This window comes from Narcine bancroftii, chromosome 5 (assembly GCF_036971445.1).
Source record: "Narcine bancroftii isolate sNarBan1 chromosome 5, sNarBan1.hap1, whole genome shotgun sequence".
Taxonomy (NCBI): Eukaryota; Metazoa; Chordata; class Chondrichthyes; order Torpediniformes; family Narcinidae; genus Narcine; species Narcine bancroftii.
The window spans coordinates 224658608-224673475 of NC_091473.1; the positions used below are offsets into that span (position 1 = coordinate 224658608).

General features: G+C 42.9%; 1 protein-coding gene across 1 annotated transcript in view; it reads left to right on the forward strand.

Moving 5' to 3' along the window:
- Positions 1-1675: 1675 nt before the first annotated feature.
- LOC138765538 (tubby-related protein 1-like) overlaps positions 1676-14868 on the forward strand; it is a 30623-nt gene continuing 17430 nt past the window's right edge. The window contains exons 1-6 of the mRNA XM_069942569.1: positions 1676-1868; positions 3652-3753; positions 5167-5328; positions 9846-9925; positions 10500-10670; positions 11576-11688. Of these exons, the coding sequence (XP_069798670.1) occupies positions 1676-1868; positions 3652-3753; positions 5167-5328; positions 9846-9925; positions 10500-10670; positions 11576-11688 (821 nt within the window). The remainder of the gene's footprint in view (positions 1869-3651; positions 3754-5166; positions 5329-9845; positions 9926-10499; positions 10671-11575; positions 11689-14868) is intronic.

Sequence of the window (14868 nt, forward strand, 5' to 3'; positions counted from 1 at the left end):
TTGTTTTGAAACTCTTGCCACTATAAATCATTTAAGAAAAAACACTGTGTATATGTTTTGACAACATCAAAAGTTCCACAAAAAGCCCAGCATTACTGCCATCTCATGAAGTGGAGAAGTATTGAAAATTGTCACTGTAGAGGGGAAAGGCACTCCTTGTATTTCCCAGAGAGTTTCTGAGGCTACCTCAATTAAATGTTGCAGGAAAATCAGGGACGATTGCAGAATGGTGCCAGCATCATGGAACTGTGGGAGTGGAATGGGAGAACCTGAATGACCATTTCAGTTGTTTCTTAAATAATTACATAAAATCCTTTTCAAAGAAACCGAGACAGAAATTAGTGGAATACATAGGGCCCCTCTCTTCACCTGGACCCATATCATGTTGTCCAGGAAGTTCTGTTCCTGACAACTGTATATAAGTCAGATATGTCCATTTTCTCTTGTCACCCACATCAAATTTCTCTTCATACAACTTGATACAATTCTCTCAGTTCATTGAACATTCACCCTAACATGACTATTAAATAAATTAATGGAATGTATACTTCAAAAATATATGGGAGAATTTGCATAAATTTGGATTTCCATAAATTGGGTCATTTGTAATCTGGGAGGACTCTACTTGAGAAGAATTAGGGATAAGAGTGGGGGGAAATGGAAAACTCTCTCTGTCAACTGACACTAGGGGATAAGTAGCCTTCTCCATAGCTTGAAACAGCATGTGTGTGATAATTCATACACATTACATGGATAACCAAGGGGAAGAAATTGGCATGCAGCAATGGATTATCTAATTTCTCATGAGTACAGTGGGAATTCTTGTTCCACTCACCCATCCATATTTACTTAATTCCAAGAACCAATTTACTCATTATAATGGAATTTACCCTTAATTTAACACAAAAATGGATGGAAAAGCAAATTGTGCAGAGAAGTTGGTGAGTGGGCAAGAGTCTGGCAGATGGAGCACAATGTTGACAAATGTGAGATCATTCAATTTGGAAGGTAAAATAGAGATTTAAATTGTTCAATATTGCAGCATGCTGTGGTACAGAAGGTCCCCTGTGAATCGCAAAAGGTTGTTTAAAAGACTTGACAAAATGCCCGTTTCCTTGTTCCATAACTATGTGATTCAATGTATGCCTCCAAAAGAACAAGGTGGCTATTCTGCCCACTGATGGAACAATGGGATTACTGGCAAAGACCTAACTGGTAGAATGGCTTCCTTTCGAATTTTACCCTGTTTTTTCACCATATTCCCATCATCTCCGCTAAATTCTGGGACTCACCTTGGTCCTGAGGCAATTTACAGTGGTCAATTAGCCAGTTACCTGCACGTCTGAGTTGTAGGGGGAAACAGGAGTGTCCAGGTGAATTACATGTGCTTACAGGTAGAACAAACAAGCTCAACGTACAAAACACTGGGGAATAGGATTGAACCTGGGTCTCTGGAGCTGTGAATCAGCGTACCTACCCAGTGTGCGCTGTTCATTGTTCTTCATAGTGTGTGCACTCGGTAACTTTGTTCTCCATCCATCCTGACAGCTGAACAGATCCTCAGTAGTTCTCCATTGCCTTCACATCAGACCCAGTGCACCTTATCGAAAGGTGCCTTTTATGTTGCTGTGGAGATCATTCACCAACGGCGTTGCTTTCTTTCCCCCTCTTCCTGATGTGTGCACACCCCACACACACACACAAAGAAGTTACAGATAAGAAGCCAAGAAAGAAGAAACCAAAGGCGGAGACAGGAGATCCTGAGCCAGAGAAAGATCCCTACGCTAAGTTCATCAAAGACCCCAAGACCAAGGAGAATCCAGCCTCTTATTTCACTGTTGGAAAACCATGCAAAAAACAAAAGCAAGGTATGTGACTCTTGCCCAATGCTGGAGGACAGCAGTGCATAGTCTTCATGCAAAGTAATACAGAAAAATAAATTCAATGCTCATATGATCTGTGCCCTGAAATGACAAGATCTAAGAGAGAAAGAAATTCACGCAGTTAAACAAGAAAGTCTGCAGACAGTGTGATTGTAGTTTAATACACAAAAGTGCTGGAGAAACTCAGCAGGTCACACAGCATTCTTTTGGTGCCTGCCTGCTTTTTCCTTTTACCTTGATAAAGGGCTCAGGCTATGTATCTTTGCCCATTAAGAAAGATGTGTGACTTGTTGAGATTCTCCAGCATTTTTGTGCATTAAACCTTTCACGTGACGCCTTTTATGACCTCAGAACCTCATCGTTTATTGTTAATGAAGTGCCTTTGTAGCACTGGAACTTTGTCTGCACACAGAAAGCTCCCTATTGTTGGAAAAGGCTAATCTGCTTTGGTGATTTTTGAATGAGGGATAGATATTGGTCAGGACAGAGAGAAGAAGTGCCTCGTTCTTTTTGAAATGGTGCTGGGTCTTCTTGTTCATCTCGTGGAGACCAGTTTAACATCTCATCCGAAAGGGACCTTCAGGAGTTGAGTTACGGGGAAAGATTAAACAGGTTAGGACCTTATTCCTTGGAGCGAAGAAGAATGAGAAGAGATTTGATAGAGGTTCACAAGATTATGAGAGGTATAGACAAAATGGATGTGAGTAGGCTTTTGCCACTTAGAATGGTGGAGGTAAATGCAAGGGGTCATAGTTTTCTGGAAGGGGAAAGGTTTAGGGGGAACATTAGGGGGAAGTTCTTCACTCAGAGAGTGAATTTAGATATACAGCACGGTAACAGGTCCTTTCGGTCCATGAGCCCATGCTGTCCAATTATACCTAATTAACCTAAAAACCCTATATGTTTTGAATGGTGGGAGGAAACCAGAGTGACCAGAAAAAACAAATGCAGACATGGAGAGAACATACAAACTCCTTTCAGACGGTATCGGATTCAAACCCCGGTCACTGGCGCTGTAACAGTGTTGCACTAATCGTTACACTAACCATGTCGCCCTTATTTAAAAGGTAGAGCTGATAAATTGTAAATATTTTAAATGATGAATATTATTTCTTTTAACCTTGCAGCAAGGAAGGCCCTTCCAGCCCATGAAACACGGGCTGTCCAATTGCACCTAATTAACCCACCCACACCACATGTTGTTAGAGGGTTGGAGGAAGCTGGAGCACCCAGAGGAAATTCATGCAGGTCATGGGGAGAATAGTTCCCTACAGAGAGTGCCAGATTCGAGCCCGGGTCGCTGGTGCTGTCTCTCGGAGCAACTTTCCTGAGTCCCTGCAACTATCTGCCCATTCACTTCCCTGTCCTGTTTGAAACAATGAGAGGTGAATGTCATTGAAACATATAGAACTCTAAGGGCCTTGATGGGGTAGATGTGAAACTGATGTTTTCCTTGTATGAGATCTCTAGCAGATATCACCAACTCAAAATAAGGGGTCAGGCGTCTGGGCAGATTTTTATTTTAACCTGGAGAGCAGTGAATCTTTGGAAATCTCTACCCAAGATCGCTGTCAATATTTCTTTGATTCGTGAGTGAATGAGGTTAGTGCAGGAAATAGCATTGGGGTAAAAGATCGTCCATATTGAAAAGGAGGACCGGCTTACTAGTTCAAATAACCAACACGTTTCTATTTATGTTCTGATGTTCCCATTTCTCTATCTCCTTGGCGTTTCAACTTTATGCTTCCTCTCCCTATCTGCTGCTCAGACCAGGATAAGGATGAACCCGAATCCAAGACCAGAGGGAAACCCAGCAAAACTGCGAAGAAGGATCCAACTTTAACCTTTCAAGCTGGGGGTGAGAAAAAAGGTCAGCCTCTTTCCCCCTTCAATGAATTCTCCACTTCACATTAAAGCCACCTTTATTCCTCTCCAGACCTCTGGAGGAACCCAGAGGGTCGAACAGCATCTGTGAGTGAAAGGGACTGTCCGTATTTCTGGTCAAGACCCTGTGTCGTGGGCCCGACTCCAAACATTGACAATTCTTTTACCCCCCCCCCCAACAGCTCAACCTACTGAGTTCCTCCAGCAGTTTGTTCTCTGCTCCAAATTCCAGCAATCTGCAGTCTCTTGTGTTTCCATCTTTCTGCTGCAGTCTGGTATTCCCAATACAGCAATAGGTATAATGCTGACTAGGGAGCTGGGGATGGGGGAGGACACGGGAGGTGTTGGATTTGAATTGCGGGTCAAGCAGTGGCTATAATAGAATGAATAATGAAAAATTGTTTTGATTGGCAACAAAGTCAGAAACCAAAGAGCTCAAATTTAAGATTATTGACAAAAGAAGCCTTCAGCTGAATTCAGTCAACAGTAAAAGAAACTAGTATATTTTACCTCCACTGCCATCTGCTCAACACTACACTCCCCTACTCTGGGGAAAGAAGACTCATCATTCACCTTGTATATGGTCTCTTAATTTTATGCATCTCTAGATGGTTACCCCTCAGTGTCCATTGCTCCAGGAGATAAAGAAATGTGCCGGTCTATCACTCAAGCCCTCATGCTGGTTATTAACTTCATTCTGCTCTCCCAAATCTTCCCTGAAATGGGGAGTCAATAGCCCTGGTGCAGAAAATATTTAATGAGGATGTCGACGGGACTGGAGGACTTGAGTTAAAAAGAGAAACTTAGGGCTTTTATTTCCCTGGATCATCGGGTACTATGGGGTGACCTTCTGGAGGTATATTCAATCATGAGGGGCATAGATAAGGTGAATGGTGACCGACATTTTCCAAGGGTACCGGCATCTAAGACTAGATTCAAGGTGAGAAGGGAAAGATTGGAAAGGGGAACCTGACATGCTCCTTTTGCACACAGAGGGTGGTGGGTGCATGGAACGAGCTGCCAGATGCAGTGGTGGAGGTAGTCGCAATTACAAGGTTTCAAAGAAATACAGATACATGGATAGGAAAAGTTTAAGAGGATATGGGCCAAACACAAACAAAGGGGATTAGCTCTCATAAACATCTTGGTTGGATTGACTTGAGTCGAAGGGCCTATTTCCTGCCTCTAAGTTGACCATGGGTCATTTTAACTTTGATGGGGATTAAATTCTCAATAGGATTTCAGTGGAAATGAAAGTTAGGAGAGATGACAGACAGGCAGCTGAGTCAATATTGTTCAAAGTTCCCTGATTTTTTTTTTAAGTTATTTACTTCCATCCTGCTGTTGATTCACTCTGTTAAAATTTTTCCTTCTTTACTTGCTGCCTCTCTGCTCTCAGGGTCACCGACCGAGCAGGGTGAGAGCGAGGATTCAGAACCCAACCCAAAAGCCACAAAGATGAGAAATAATAAGAAGAAGAAGAACACAGCCAACATGTTCCAGGCTGGAGGAGCAACGAACAAGAAGAAAAGGAACATGAAGAAAGCTCCAGTCACAAGTAGCCCATTGCTACTCCTACTAGGCCCTTTCTCCCTCCTTCCCATCCTAGATCTGGCTGCCCACCTAGCCTGGGCAGATTTCAGTAGGCAAAGGTCCATTTGTATGCATTGAAATCAAGTTGTAATGGGCATTGTAGGATCAGGAGGGTGGCAGTTTCTACCATGGTTGTTTAGCAAGTTGATGGCCATGGTAATTGAGCGTGTCAGGAAAATGGCTGAATGATGTGGGGTGTGGATGTTGCTTGTGCATGTGTGGAGATGTGTAAAGGAGGCAAAATCAAGTTTACTAAAAAAGTAAAAGTTGCACATGGGTTTACTATAACAGCCAACTCAATGTTGATGTTAAACCACTGCCTCAGTAGAACAGAAGATATTACTCAGCTGTCAAGAAGGCATTAGGGCAGTGATGGAGAGGGGAGGGGGAGGGGGGTTGGAATTCAGAATCCAACTCCTGGGGACTAGTTGCTGGTGTGACCACCTGAAAATGGAACCGGGATTTTAGTCAAAATTTCCAAAATAATTGGGCAGCATGGTTAACGTAGCAGTTAGTGCACACTATTACAAGCACCAGTGACCTGAATATGAATCCACCACTGTCCGTGAGGAGTCTCCCTGTGCCTGTGTGGGTGCTTTGGTTTTGTCCCATGTCCCACGTCCTAAAGATATACGGAGTTGGTCAGTTAATTGGTCACAATTGGGTGGCATGAGTTTGTGGGTCAAAAGTTACCATGCTGTAAATTAATTAAATTAAATTAATTGTTTAGCTTTACAATGCTGGAATCCTTGATCTCTGTTCTGAATCCTTATGACAACAGGAAATCTACTTAGAATCAACTGAATTCAGTAACAAGTTGATAACAAAATTTACCAAGCAGTGCCCTCAGAGCTCAGAGTTTCTATTCAGGGCACAGTGCTATAAGATGTCATTCAAGTTCAAGTTCAAGCTTCTGTCACATGTACTGAGGTAAAGTGAAAATTTTGTTTTGCGAGCAGTCCAGCCAGTCTTCCCATAGTACAAAGAGATAAGAAAGAATTGTAAGTGGGAATAGACTTTTGGTCAGACAGCACCAATAAGGAGGGCACCTGCAAGGATTTAACTGGAAAATCTCTTCCCTTGGTGGTGGTGTGATCAGTTGGATGCTCCCATTTGAACACATCCTATCAGATATTCTTTTATCCACCCCTCTTCCATTTTCTCTCTTTGTGACTTGTTTTTCTCTTTCCCAATTCTGGCAAAGGCTCCTGGACCTGAAACATTAATAGGTTCTATCTCCACAGATGCTGCCTGACATGATGAATGTTTTCAGCATTTTCCAGAGATTTGTGATGGGACGGAAACACATAAGATAAATTAATATTAAGGAGCACCCAACTTATAAAAATATAAGTTGGAATAATGCTCACCGTGTAATCCTCCTTTTTAAGGAATGTTTGGTAAACCTCTCGCATTGACCTTTCTGCTCAATTCAAAATGTCAAAGTCAATATGAGACAAGACTGATTATTAATGATGTAATTACATCTCATCAATAGTTATGGATAAACGTATGAACACTACAGTGAATTGGCAGGCTGCATGCTACTGTATTTGTAAATGTTGACCACAATGGTTCCATCTTAAGCATTATTTTGCTTTCCGTGGACCACATATAACAAAGCCACATACCACCAGTGAGGAGGAGAACAGTCGAGCGCAAGCTCCTTCCGAGAACACCAACAGAATTTTTGTTTTGATGGGAACGTTTTTTGAGAATTTTTGTATTTTTTGTCATCCAATTTACAACCTCGACCTTCATGTCTCCTCGTCCTTGATGTGTCCACACATCAGTAATGTTTGTCTTTGCCACGTCACCACAGACCACCAACTACAAACCATCAGTGGTCTGCGGACCACACGTTGAGAAATATTGGTTGACCATATTCAGCTGATTCACCTGCAGTATATTGATGGGATGGACCAGATTTCAATCTTAATGAGGTTTGAGCCCAACGTATGAAAAAGTAGGTGTGTAGAATTATGAAGATGAGGACAGGAATCCAAAGGTTAAAATTGAAGGAGAGATTGCACAAACAGGGGGCAGATTCCCTAGAATTCACAATATTGAGCCAATGTCATTGACCTTTAATAGGAACGTGGACATTGAAGATAGCTCGCAACTGTGTCTATTGGTTGGAGATTATTTGGTTAGAGGAACTAAATTTGGAGTTGTTGAGTATTACCATTACTCCAAGATCAGGTTATGAGCAGAGGTTACATCAATTAAACTTTTTATTATTTGGAGTAAGGAAGGATAAAGGGTGATAAGATGTGCAGAGCTTATATAGGCTCCTTATATTGATGAAAAGTTGGAAGTGTGCTCGGTAAAGGAACATGTAGATGATTTACCCATTCCTAATTGTTTTTGCCTGGCAAAGCTTTATCTTTTCCCTGTAAACTGCCCTCAGAAGATGCACGCCATCCAATCATTCATTGCTTTGACTCTATTAATGGGTTACATTCTCAAATCATGTTAATAAATGACACTCATGGTAAACTACTGGTACAATCCCTAAGCTCCAACATTAGATCTCAGTCCATATTGTTTCCTAAGGGATGATTTGAAATCGGTTTGTAGAATTTTGTTAGGAATTGATCAGATAATAGAGAACTGACTTTCCGGTGTGACATTCTGGAATTAAGCTGAACATCAAGGAGCTCTATCGAGAGCATCCTGGCCAACTGCATCACAGTGTGGTGCAGTTGCTGTAGATCAGAGAGGTCAATTAGAGTGGTGGAGAGGATTATTGGAGTCTCCCTCCCCTCTATTGACATGATCTACTGGGATTGTTGTCTGAAGTGGGCTTGTAAAATAATTGCAGACCCCTATCACACTGGATGCAGTGTCTTCAAACTACTCCCATCAGGAGAAAAGGTACAGGAGATCACAGCCAGAACCACAAGGCTGAGAAATAACTTCTTCCCATGGGCAATGACTAATGAACTGCTCATACAATCCCTCAGAGAGATGCTACTATTTATTTAACAATATTTATTTAATTTTACATATTTTATGTCTATGTGCTGTATATGTATTGTTTGTTTGTACATGTGTTGTCTGTATGTTTGCATGCTTTTGCACTGAGGATCAGAGAATGCTGTTTCATTGGGTTGTACTTGTAAAATCAGATGATATTAAACTTGAATTTGAAGGGCAGTCATATCAACAACAAAGTTTAAGAAACACGTCCATATGCAAAACGTAGCAAAAGTAAGGAACTCTCTTCCCATTAAACTGCTGCTGCTTGGTCAACTGTTGACTTGAAACCTGAGGTAAATTAACTAATCATGATGGAGTAAATGGGGTAGATTTTCGCGTACTTACCTGCGTCGGGAGCTGTGCCGGTTACCACTGATGATGTGTCCGAAGTGACATGCAGCAGTAATAGCACGCATGCGCGGGTGTGTTAAGCAGTCTACATGCGTGAAATGGATCTCGGATGCAGGAGAGTGAGAGTGCCAGGATTACCTGTGGAGCAGTGAGTCAATGAAAAGGTCAGAGGGGTTTGGTGAGTTGAAGAATGCAAGGTTGTGTCTGAAGAGAATAAAGAAAGTTGACTCCATTTAGTGCTGAAAAAAAACAAGTGAAAGTATTCTTTAATTGTTTGTAAGCTGTGGTAAATCAGTGTCGTTACCAGTGGTGCCCTATAAGTTCACAGTACCTTCTAGTTTAAAATGATAAAATGAATAGTGGTGAGGATAAACCACTCATCAGTCAGGGAGGTCAAAATGGAGGGATTCATAGGCCCTTTCAAGCTGCCGTGTAAAATTGGGTTAACCAGACAATTTGCCCAGTTAGCACCCCACTCACTCGGCAGCGTGAAAGGGTTTGACCTGGTCAGCATGGTCCAAATCCAACTGGGTCCCTGACCTACCTCAGTAGGTAGTCAGGGAACTCAGTTAAACTTACCTAGGTCATGTCCACCGGCGGCTTGAAAATGAAAATGGCCGACCCACTTGTTCCGGTGACGTCAGCACTTGCGTGCATGCATCACTGGGCTGCACCTACTGAAATGCACAGTGCTTACATCCTGCTGCTCTTCCAATGACTGCAGCATTCGCCTGACAGAGGTGGTCACAACAGCTGCCTGCTGTACTGCAGCACAGCAGAATTGCTTAGCCAACATCTGAAGATCGCTCCCGTTCCCGCTGGCTATTTGGACTTTGATTAATCACTTCTGATAAGTGTGTGGTTCTTCAATACATCGTTGCGGGGGGGCGGGATCCCCCTTTAATTGCCGGGTTGGCGATATAATGGGTCGATTCTCCCTGCAGCTTAAATCGCCCTGCCCCGTTAATCGCACCTGAGTCCCAGGAGGGCCACCCAGGTGCTACAGCTTAAAAGTGCCTAATGAAGGGACGAAGTGGCCTCCTCATGACTCATGCCTCCAGAATCTTGGTAACCCCTGGGCTCTGCACAAGCATCTATAGTATTTTAAATTGTTCTCCGCTTGCAAGTAACTGTACATTTCTGATCTGACAGAAACTGAAGATGAGGAAAATGAAAGCACACAAACTAACAGCAACAGAAAGGGAAAGAGTGTAAAGAAAAAATCAAACAATGTAAGTTCATTGTTAATACAATCTAGGGACTGTCAACTATTTAATTATCTGATAAATTAACTTCCAATCTACTGAATATCAGCAGGCCTTTGATTGCATGTGAGAATGGGACTGTTGCCACAGCCATCGTCTGCAGCTGTATCAGTTTGGGAGTTAGGAAATGAAGATGATCAAAAGATGTGGCAAGAATGTGGCTGAACTGGAATACCTACGGGTCTGGAGACTGAAAGGATGCGTAGAAGGAGTGCAAAGGACCCCTTCTTCCAGAAGATGGTGAACTGGTGGAATCTACCCTAAAGAATTGTGGTTAGATCTCTGGCAGTATTTAAAAAGAAGGTGGACAATGTTTTGAATGATCAGGGCATTGAGGGCCATGTAAAACAGACACAGAGGAATAGTTGATCATACTGAATGGCAGGGCAGGCATGATTTGGGGATGGTGGGGTTCTATTCCTGCTTATTGTGCTCTTGTATAATGTTATCCAAGGAGCTCAGGTGGGGTAGCAGTCACGTCCACCACAGGACATGTTCTGACCAGTGGTCACACATCTTCTCTTTCCAGGACAGTGTCAAGACCAGAGCAGAATCTCCCACTGTGGAAATTGATGACCTGGAGAAGTTTGTGCTACAGCCTGCACCTCAGGGTACAACCATCAAATGTAGAGTCACTAGGGACAAGAAAGGCATGGACCGAGGCCTATACCCCACCTACTACATGCACCTGGACACTGACGAGAACAAGAAGGTAGAGAGCAGAGCTTGTAGTCTGGAATTGTTGGCTTAGAGTTCAACAAGAATGTTTTCAGTTGCTCGGGTTTAGGGCAATACACAAAGGTGCTGGAGAAATTCAGCAGGTCCAGAGAAAGTAAAGGATAATCAACATTTTGGACCTGACATGGCTGATGAAGGATCCAGGCCCAAAACGATGGTTACTCCTTTACTTCTAATGGATCTTGCATGACCCGTGGAGTTTATCAAGCAAGTGCTGTTGGGTTAGAACCAGGTTAATTCTGCACAGGAGGGGGATAATCTATAAGGAGAGAGTTGAGATTCCTGGGACAACACACTGAAATTTAGAAGAATAAAAGTGGATCTTTAGAAACATAAAATGATGAAAGGAGTGGATAAAATAGAGGCAGGAACATTGTTTCCACTGCTAGGTGAGATTAGAACAAGGGGATGTAGCCTCAAGATTTGGGGGATATAGGAGGGAGAATGAGGAGGTTTTTCCCAGAAAGTAGTGAATCTGCCCAAGAAAGCAGTAGAATATTGAATATATTTAAGACACCGATTTTTTTTTGTGGGTGTTTGCAAATGAAAGGTTATGGGGCAAATGTGGGTAAGTGGAGCTGAGCCCACAGCCAGGTCAGTCATGACCAATAAACAATGGTATATTGGAACACTGTGGCATTATTTAAGCAATAGAATTTATAAGATGGCCACAAGCACATTCCTCACATGTTACAGTGTGAGTGACATCCAATGGGTTACAGTGGACTGTTACATTTGTTTGCAATAGCCAGATGTTTCTGCATGCTGAAAGCTTCAGTCTGTGTTGAACTGATAGGAATTTGAAACCAAGACATGACATCATTTGGCTAATCTAGGTTCAATCTGAGCTTCCAGCTAAATCTTATCCTTTCCTCTCAGGTTTTCTTGCTAGCTGGAAGGAAGCGGAAGAAGAGCAAAACATCCAATTACCTCATCTCGATAGATCCAACTGACCTGTCCCGAGGGGGAGAGAACTTTATCGGAAAGCTCAGGTTATACCTCTTCCAGTTTGTCTATCTGGAATAGCCTGGTATTGGGTATGTCACAATCCACTTTTCATGGAAAAACAGGAACAGAAATTTAAATTTAAATTCAGATATAAATAACGAAACAGTTACGGCCCCTTCCGGCCCACAAATCTGTGCTGCCCCAATTAACCTGCAACACCGTACGTTTTGAAGGGTGGGAGGAAACCAGAGCACTGGAGAAAACTCACACAGAAATGAGGATGACAGGGCAGGTATTAAGAGCAGGTTATTCCCCACTCCGAGGACATCTTGGGTCATTCTCCATTAACTGATGTACCAATACGAGGTGTTGCCCTTCCTGTCTGGGTTTGGCCTCAATGTAACAGGGGATCCTCAGTTAGAATAAAGACTGCTCAGCCAGGCGCTTGCTCTTGGAGATCCCACAGAAGCACTTTGGCTATCAGGCTCATCACACTTAGGGCTGAGATAGCTGTGAAAGATCAATGAGATTGAAATCACAAGCATTCAAACCCATCAAAAGTTTTTGCATTAATATTTTAATGATTATATTAAAAAAGTAAACGTTTGAAAAGAATTTGGAACAATTAAGTTAATTCAACTAAATAAAACAATCTAAATGACCTAATGGTCAAACAAGAAAATCTGCAGATGCTGGAGTCGAGAACAATGTGAGCTGGAGAAACTCAGCAGATCACACAGCATCCATAAGAGGTAAAGGGTGACCAACATTTTGGGCCTGAGCCCTTCATCAGAAATAAGAATCAAATAGGCAGACACCTGATTCACCTCTCAGCTTTTTTCTCTCTTCTACCTCCCACCTGTATCGACCAATTGCCTGTCAGCTTGTGTTCCTCCCTCTTCTCCTTCCTCCCTCCTTTCCTCTTCCCCCCCACCCCCCACCACCCCCAATCTTTTTATTCTTTTTCTCTCATGCCCGATAAAGGGCCCAGACTTGAAACATTCGCTACCCTTCATTTTCTATTGATGCTGCATAACCTGCTGAGATTCCCCAGCACATTTGTGTAAATTAGCCTCATTCTTTCAGAACCATTCCTCCCTGTTGAAATGAACCGAAGCGTTAAACGTGCACCAAACTATGATGTTGTCAGTGTTTGCGGATTTCCCAGGACAGTGCAGGGAATTCATTTCAGGACACCTCAGGGTTCAGTTGGATCAACAGTCAGCAGTGAGAAAATTCCTTACTTTTCCATTTACACACTCCTGTGGAATTAAACACAGGCCAAGTATCCTCAAAGCTCTGTTCTTGTTGCAAGCAGCTTGAATTAATTATTGGTTCTCTGCATTTTCTGCAAGCCTTCTGTCAGAGTAGATACGACACACGAGTAACTTCACTTTTGATCGGTGAAGTTCTTTGTCATCGTGAACATTTAATAAATGTGAGAAGTCTCCAAAGCAATATACATTCTAGATTTTGGCTGTAGAATATTTGCTCCATTGTGTCCGTCCTACAGACGTCAGATTGGTTACAAAGTAATAGCCAAGTCAGGCGAGCACTCTCACTGGACGAGTTAACTGTATACCATATTGTTCCAAATGGTGTAGGGATGACTTGAGAGCAATGATACTCATTTGAAACTCTCTCTCAAGGCCGCCCAACCTCCCATCATGTCATGTGTTGTTGCAGATGGGCTCAGAACCATCTGGGCAGTCATGATGTGCTATGAATCAACACCTGCAACTGAATGTACACCACCACTGTACCCTGTAACTTGCCTAGCATATTCCTCAATCCACCATCACAACCCAGGCTGGAAACTGACCCTGGTTCAATGAATCGGGCTGTATTATTTATTGTTATGTAAGAAGCTTCATTTTGCATGATATCCAGCCAAGTCAACTCCTACAACAGGTAGTGAAATTGTAACAAATAAAGCAACAATGTGGGGATAAAATTACAATAAATCAGACAGTGCATGGAACAAAATATCAAATGCAGGGAATAGAGAAAAGTACTTAAAACAGTGCAAGGGAATCATCTTTTAATAGCAAGATCCATTTAAGAGTCTGAAATTAAATCTGGAGGTTTGTATTTTCGAGCTCTTGTATCTTATACCCAGCAGGAGGTGGGGGGGTGGGGGGAGGAGGGGGTAAAGAATTTTGGGATGTGATGAGTCCTTTAATATGTTGGCATCTTTCCTGAGACACGGAAAGGTATAGATGAAGTCGATAGAGGGGGCCAGAGCTATGTTACCACTCTCTGCAATTCCCATATGCAGGATGTGATGCATCCAGACAAGACACCTTCTATGATGCTCTTGTAAAGTTTGGGAAGATGTGCCAGATTTCATCAGACTTCTGAGGAAGTCAAGTATTTGGTGAGCTTTCCTGGTTGTAACGTCAATGTGATTGGTCCAGGACAGGTTGTTGGTGATATTTACTCCTGAGAACGTGAAGCTCTCCACCATCTCCACCACAGCCCTGATTTACTGATTTACTGAAATTAGTGACTCATTTTACTTCTGTAATATGGTGGCTGCAGACTTTCGTGTTTTACTTCTAGGTGCTGAGACTTAAGCTGGTGAGTGATAGGTAGAAACATAATAAGGAATAGATTATTAGGCAGAAGTAGCCTAGAGGCAGGTAGGGCTAGGTGATAGGGGAAGCCAGACAAGAAAGGAACAATGGGAGGCCTAATTTTAAGAACCCCAGGTAAATAGGTATGTGAATGATCAGTAAATGGGAGAGGGTGATACTTTTCCTGCTCCAAACAGAACCCCACCACATCTCCCCCAGCTCCACACTTCTGTGGGCTGCAGGGGCCGCTCTCTCTCTGCAACTCTGTGGTCCACGCATCACCTCCAACCCATTCCTTCCTGTCCTTTGGCGCTTCCCCTGTAACTTGGAGGTGCGACTCTGATTCATTCACCTCACTGCCATCCAGCTACAAAAACTGCCTTTCCAGATGAGGCAGAGATTCATGGGCACCTCTTCCAATTCTTCACTGTTGTGTTCAGTGCTCGCCATGTGGCCTCCTCTGCATTGTTGAGACCAGGCGTGGACTGGTGACTATTTCTGAGAGTGCCTGTCCTCTATCCACAATGGCCATCTTGAGCTCCCTGTTGCATGTCATTTCAGCCCCTCTTCCTATTCCCACAGCCACTTACCTGTCCACAACCTGTCACAGTGAGGCCAAACCGAGGCAAGAAGGACAAGACCTTGTAT